The sequence below is a fragment of the Rhineura floridana genome, chromosome 2, assembly GCF_030035675.1.
Source record: "Rhineura floridana isolate rRhiFlo1 chromosome 2, rRhiFlo1.hap2, whole genome shotgun sequence".
NCBI classification, from domain to species: domain Eukaryota; kingdom Metazoa; phylum Chordata; class Lepidosauria; order Squamata; family Rhineuridae; genus Rhineura; species Rhineura floridana.
The window spans coordinates 92,481,108-92,488,068 of NC_084481.1; the positions used below are offsets into that span (position 1 = coordinate 92,481,108).

The 6,961-nt window shown below is 46.7% G+C and overlaps 1 protein-coding gene across 1 annotated transcript; it reads right to left on the bottom strand.

Annotated features, from left to right (window-relative positions):
* Nucleotides 1-2,072: 2,072 nt before the first annotated feature.
* Nucleotides 2,073-6,318, bottom strand: CDK5R2 (cyclin dependent kinase 5 regulatory subunit 2). Its single transcript, XM_061609338.1, has one exon. It carries the CDS (start codon nucleotides 6,017-6,019, stop codon nucleotides 5,102-5,104), a length of 918 nt encoding a protein of 305 aa, XP_061465322.1. The 5' UTR covers nucleotides 6,020-6,318; the 3' UTR covers nucleotides 2,073-5,101.
* Nucleotides 6,319-6,961: the final 643 nt, after the last annotated feature.

Genomic DNA, 6,961 nt, shown 5'->3' on the forward strand with positions numbered 1-6,961 from the left:
ATAATAAGATAAACATAGATCTTATAGATCAAGGATTTTTATTGTGGCATTCTGCACTGTAATAGTCTTAACTGCCAAAGTTTTATTTTGACTTTGATAATTTTGAAGTTTTATTGTTGTATTTGCTGTATTTGTATTTGTGTTGCAATGGCCTACGGCCTGCAATAAACATAAACACTGAACACTTATATTGATGGTAATGACCCTATTACTTAGGGTGCAAAGGCTGCTGCTTCCCCCAAGGTGAGTTCTAACATCCTAGATAGCAACTAATTGAAAAGGACTTTTAAGAAATGAGCTCATACCTTCTCTCCCCACTACTGATGTAAGCAGCAATATTGGGAGTATAGCATCGCTAAACCCTCCTGAGGGGCAGCCTCTGGGCCATAGAAGTATATGATTTGCAGCTCTCTCCCATTGCAATATTCACTCCTTCCCATTATAGACACCAGCCACTGCAAAGCACTAGCAAAAGTAAAGTCAACTGTACACATCTGTAAAATATTGCATAATGTTGAGTTGTATACTCTTTGGGACAGAACCTTTGGGTAGTCCACACCATCACTGCAAGACACATGAGAAGTGCAAAGAGATCCTATCCAATGGGACAGGGTTTGACCAAGAGGGAAGCCAACCTGGTTTGTTTCAATTCTCTCCAAATGAAATTTTGCATAATGAGCTATATCAAGCAGGATATATACTGAGCAGCATATAAATTCAGAGGAGGGTTCAGTTAAGAACAAAATTTTCAGGGAAAAGATAGTTGTGATAAGTGCTATGAATTTTAAGCACTCAGACATTTCGGGGGGGGGGAGAGGACATTTGCTTACAATATTTGAATCAGATATCATGAGTAAGAATGCGTAGAATTATCTCAGTATCAAGTGTAAAATGTCAATATTAAGGTTGCCCCAGGTAGCCTATGTTATTTCAAGAATTTGATGAAACTTTTCATTTTCTGCAGCCACATTACCCAAAATCACATTTTTAAAAAAACTAGTACCTAGAACTTGGTTGGGTGGAAAACAGAAATGCTTCCGTTTCTCTTTCCCCCATCCCAACCAAACAGAGGACAGGTGAAACTCTTAAGTGCAATCTTATGTATGTCTACCTAAGTAGCACAGTACTTCCCTCAAGGTAAGTATGTATAGGACTGCAACCTGCAGCTTTAATCAAATTAATCTATGTAAAGTCTGTAGATTGTCTTAGAAAGTACCCCAATCAGGAAACATACTTGTTTTTGATGGTGGGGGGGGGGAATGAAGCAATGAGCAGCTTCATGGCTTACATGGCAGGAAATCCTCTTCTATGAAGATATATATCATCAAAACACAAAATATGCTTCCCCCCCTTCAGATGACTAATCAGCTAAGATTGATGGATGCATCAATGTCTGAGAAAAAAGCTAAAAGCTTTTATGTGCTGCTCCATTAGTTTAAAGCTATCTAGGCATTTGAGGCTGAGGGGACATTTTTCAAATTACATTTGTCAAAAAGTCAAGAGATAATGTTAAAGGGTGGAAGGTCTTAAATCACCTTTCTCTGTGCTCCCAGAAGCAGCAGTTTTAAATTGTCAAAATGTAAGTTTAAATTCTAGAAATACAGCTGTGCTTGAGACAAAAGTCTCTATTGAAATTCTGGATCAAATTATGAAGTCAGACCTTAGGCGCAGCCTCTTTCAACCTGCTGCCCTCCAGATGTTTCTGAGAACAACACCCATCAGCCCCAGCCAGTACAGCTGAGGCCAATGTGAGTTGTAGTCAAAAACATCTGGAAGGCACCAGGCTGGGGAAAGCTGCACTAGTGCATGGCAGCTTTCCTAGTCAGAATAATAGAAAGGCCATAAGCAAGAGCAGCACAAGTACCATTAAGACTGAGGAAGCTACAGCTTCAGCTGACAGTAAGGCCAATTTGTTAATGCATTCTGAATTCTGGCACTCTCAGCTTTATGATGGACCCAGCTCCGTTATTTTGATCCTTAGGATTAATGAAGCAGGCATACCTTGCAATTCAGTCTGTAGGTGGCAAATATAAAGCATCACAGAGCCACTTCTAATGTACAGAGAACTAGAGTTAATTATGAAGTACATTATTATTAATTATTCATAATTATGAAATCCAACTTTTGCTATGATACATGTTTATAACATTTGGGATCATCTAGTTTGAGGCAGTAATTGTGACTGCAGACCACAGGCAGCCAATCTTTCTGATGTTGGACTGCAATTCTCACCATCCCTGATGGCCGGGGCCAAGGGTTCTACGATAGCTGGAGGACCCCAGATTGGCTACCTCTGTTGTAGGTAGTCAGAAGATGCTTTGGGCACAAAATTGCCATTATATATTCACTGAATCTTTGAATTATCCTGTGCCAGAAAGGCAAAATTTGGATGTCAAATATTGTATCACTCAGAATAGGGAGGCATCTTTTATATTAGAAAAAAATTTTTTCCCAGAGTTCTGAAGACCATGTTGACTTCATCACACACAAAAAAGACAGCTTTGGCTCACCTAGTCATACTTCTCCTGTTAGACCAAAAGGCAATACTGTGGCCCTCCCTTGTGAATTCCTCACATACACAGTCCATAAAAAATTATTGGCTCATCAGATCCAGATGCATGTTGCAAATCTGGGATCAAAATGCATTTAATTTGTTCTATTTCCAATTCAAAATCAGTATATCAATTCCTAGCCCAGTTAATACAGCTGCCATTGACTTGCCCACCGCAATAAGAATCTACAGTTTTCTGTAGTCACATCTGCAACCCAGATGGGCAGCAAACTCTAATAAACAGAGATTTTCTCCCTCCGAGTTCATAGTATCAGTGTTTCTGATATCTGCAGGGGTGTTTTGATAATCGAAGTAGCATGGTTAGCTGATTTTTAAACACCCTCCATTCAGACATTTAAACAAAAATCGGGAGGGGGGAGAGAGAGGCAACAGAACTAGCCATCAGTATTCAGCACCTTGAACAGCTCACGCAAAGATTTTTTTCATCCAGCCTTTTTTTTAAATCAGTATTGAGAGGCTGTGGTACAATTTTTTATACAATATCATCATGGCATTTTGATGAAGATTCAAGTACAGATGAAAATGGTAAACAAAACACTCTAGATGGTGGTGAGGAGATGGAAGGAATAAGATTGCATTAAGTCTGCCATCCTAAACTAATATAATTAAGGGAATATAATGCACAGCATAAGCTGTTGCCCATCAGCATTCTTCAGAGGACTGAGCATTAAGAATGACAGTCTGTAAACAGACTTCCTGTCTGGAAGAAGTGCACAATAAACTAACAATGTGCTCTTAATATATGCAGCATTTTTTGTTAGCTGCATTTTGATACATGACAGCCAAGCTATTTGGTCAGCAGGGGACATTCAGGATTGCTCTTACAGCTGTCAACAAATAAAAGTTAAGACATTCAATCAATTCCCACCTTGTCTATTAAAAAGATCTCAGTCACAGATTCTTTCTTTTTCAATTCTGCATACACATGCAAACACATGTGCAATGTGTAGCTTTATCTTTCTGTACATTTGCAGACATTTTAATTGGACAATATGCTATTTCCTTTTTTTAAAAAAGAAGCTTTTGACTGAGATTTGTCAGGCAAGATCTCAAGAACACACAGTGTGTCCTCATCAAAAAGGACTCTGGAATAAGACGAACCACAGTTCAATATCAAATCCCATTAGCAAGTCTGGGATCTCCTGCCAACACAGCCATTTAGGAAATCAACAGGCCAAGGACTAATGCACCATTGATGTTGACCATAAACCCCCAACATAAATGGCCTTCCCTTTCTTTCCTCCTCCCTGCTTCAACAGTCCATTCCTGCCTTCCTCTCCCCATAAGTCTGTAGTTCCCAATGACCAAATGATTCCAAAGTTCCGCTTCGACCCCTTAATTTATCTCTTTTAAATATACAATATAAAACAATATGTTATTGTACATTTGAGCAACATTGGCACAGACATCCTGTAAGTCAAACATTGTTCTGTTACATTCAAACACCATGAGACAGCTTGTTTTCAGCTTCGAGAATGTGCAAATGTATGTTGGTCTAAGTGGCTAGCACCCTGGACAGCTCCCAGCCTCTGCTTCAGATGGGAAGGGATGTTGGGAGGGGAGGAGGCAGGGAGAGAATGGGTCAAACAAGGGCCATTGAAGGATAGCAGTGCAGCTTCTCCAGCACTTCATTGCAATGTTGGGAATGGTCACACCCCTCTCCCCACCCCCCAAGCTAAGAAGAAGAGGGGAAGAAATATTGAAAGGCATTTGACTTTGCAGAGGCAGAGAGTAGAAGTATATAACCATCATCTACTTAGTAGAACAACCACTATGGCAGCGCCATCAAACAGCAGGAAGGACAAAGACATGCAGGAATTGCTTCATTGGACAAGAAAAGAAACATTACAAGACAGAATGCCCTGGCTGTACTGTGATTCACAGTAGCAGCAAAAAGATCCAAAACCATGGACACAGTGTTGGGGCTTCCATAGGTGAGGTCATAGCAGCTGCTTTCTCCTGCACAAGACAGAGCCTTGTCAATAAATTAATTGTCATTAGTCTATGAATTCTCCCCATCTGGAAGGAGGAGGAAACAGTCCCTCCCTCCCAAGAGGCACACACAAGGCCTAAAGCTCTCCCAGCCTGTGGCACCTTGCTGGGATAAAGTAACAAAGATGGGGCAGATTCTGCTTATATTGGAAAGGTAACAGGACATCATGGACCAGAAACCATCACACACACACACCCAAAAAAAATATTCAGATGCCACAATTGTGGGAAGGGGCTGATGCAATTTTAGGTGTGGCCCACAAGATGGAGTGTGGAAAGAGGGGACTCCACCAAGTCCACCTACCCACCCAAACCCTCCTGATTGGCTCATGGGTGGAGTGGGTAGTAGCTCCTTGGCGGGTATGTTGGGGGGAGTAAAAGGATATGCCCCTGGCAACTCCCCAATCCTGATCCCTAGAGTCTTATTGTCCCCGTGGAATCCCGGTGAAGAATAGCTTGGGGCAGGAGGTGGAGGAAGGAGCAAGGCATCTGGAAAGGTGGAGGGAGATGGCTAGGGGGAGGGTCCTCGGGGCTCTCCTAGCGGTCCAGGCTTATAGTCCAGTGTTTGTTGGAGCTGGAGTCCTTTGTGGGGGGGGGCTCGCTTTCGTTCTTGAGGTCCTGGAAGACCTGCGTGAAGAAGTGCGGGTCGGAGTTGATCTGCAGCATCTTGGCGCTGAGGCCTTGGATGATGGCAAGGCAGCGGTCCCAAAAGCGCTCCTTGTCGCCCTCCACCAGAAAGGGCTTGAGCGGGTAGGAGATTTCATTGCCCATGTAGGAGTAGGCCAGGTAGAGGCAGGTGAGGAAGGAGGCCTGCAGCTCGGCTGGGCTGCCGATCTGATCGCCCTGCAGCGCCTCGCGGCACAGCAAGTAGACGAAAACGAGGTTGGCCGGCGTGATGAAGCCTTGGTCCTGCCAGCCCTGGAGCAGAAGCGAGCGGTCCACGCTGCGGAACCAGCCGATGACCTCACCGGGGCTCAGTTCCTTGAGCCGGTAGCAGCGGCGGCACACGAAGTCCCCCAAGCAGCGGAGCAGCTCGCCGGTGGAAGCCTGCACGATCACCCGGCGCGGAGAGCCGGCAGCCGCGCGGTTGCTGGGCGGCGGCGGCTTCCCGCCCTCTTGGGCGGAGGCGGGCAAGGTGGGCACCGGGACGGCCAAGGGGCCCTGCTTGGTCCCCTCCGGCTGGGACTTGCGCACGTTCTCGCGGTTGCGCTGCTGCACCAAGGGGTCGGGCGCGCCGCCGGAGCCCGGCTTGGGCGTCACCTTTTTGGCGTTTTTCTTCTTCTTGGCCGAGGCGGCCACCAGGCGCTTCCAGGTGAGGGCGGAGATCAGCACGCCGGGCCGTTTCAAGCGGCTTTCGCCTTTGCCGTGCGCCCTGCCTGGCGCCGTCTTTTCGGCCAGGACCCCGCCGCCGCCCTTCCCCGGCGCGCCGGGAGACAGCGACAGCACCGTACCCATCTTGGCTGCTACAGTGGCTTCTGGACGGGGTCCCCCCCCCCTACAGCTCCTGCTCAGCCGCGCCCTGCACCCCGGCCATGGGCTGGGGCGGGACGCAGCAGCCGCGCCGGCGCTCTGAGGCTGAGCTTGCGGAGAAATCTCAAGGAGCTGCAGTGAAGCGCGCCAGGCCAGAGAACTCGGATCAGCCGGTGCTCAGCAGCTCCACTCTCCACACTGGCTGCAGCACTGAAGGAACCCTGCCCTGCCACGCCCCGGCCTCACCCTGAGCAGCCAATCCCAAGCCGCAGCTCCCCTCCCCTCAGCCAATCGCCGCCAGGCGTGGTCCCCCAGGTGCGTGCTGACAGCCGCCTTTTCTTTCCTCTGAAGGGATAAGAGAGAGAGATCTCTGGTGGGAAGAACAGCTAGGCTTCCTGGATTCCAAAATTCAAGAGAAAGAATCGCTCCCTGGGGTGCTTTCAAACAAAAACAAAAGGGCGAGCTTGTCTTTTCCAGCGCCTCATTTCAGGGCTTAATCTGAGCCAACTGTTTTTAAGGAAAGGATTTAGCCTTCCTTACAAAGAAGTGTCAGTGAGCATGTGCTGAGTACCTTGTCACTGAGTAACTGCTTGTTCCTAGCAGCTAGGATCAGGAAGCAGAGATATTGACAGGGATGTGGTTTCCCCGCAGATACAAATCGTGGTGTCTTCCTATTAGGAGATGACTAGTTTCTGCCTCTTTCCTCAGTCCTTCCTTAACTGCTTTGGGTTGATGCTTCTATTTCCTAGGCTAGGGATGGGCAACCTGTGGCCACAGAGCCCGGTGTGCCCCTTGGCCTAATTTTGAAAGCTCTTTGCAAATGATAAGTTCAGACCTCTGCCAAGAGCAATCTGTCTCCCCTGCCCCCACAACTGGCTTCAGCTTGGCCCACAGCCAGTATGCAGGCCCTGATAGATTACCCCTGGA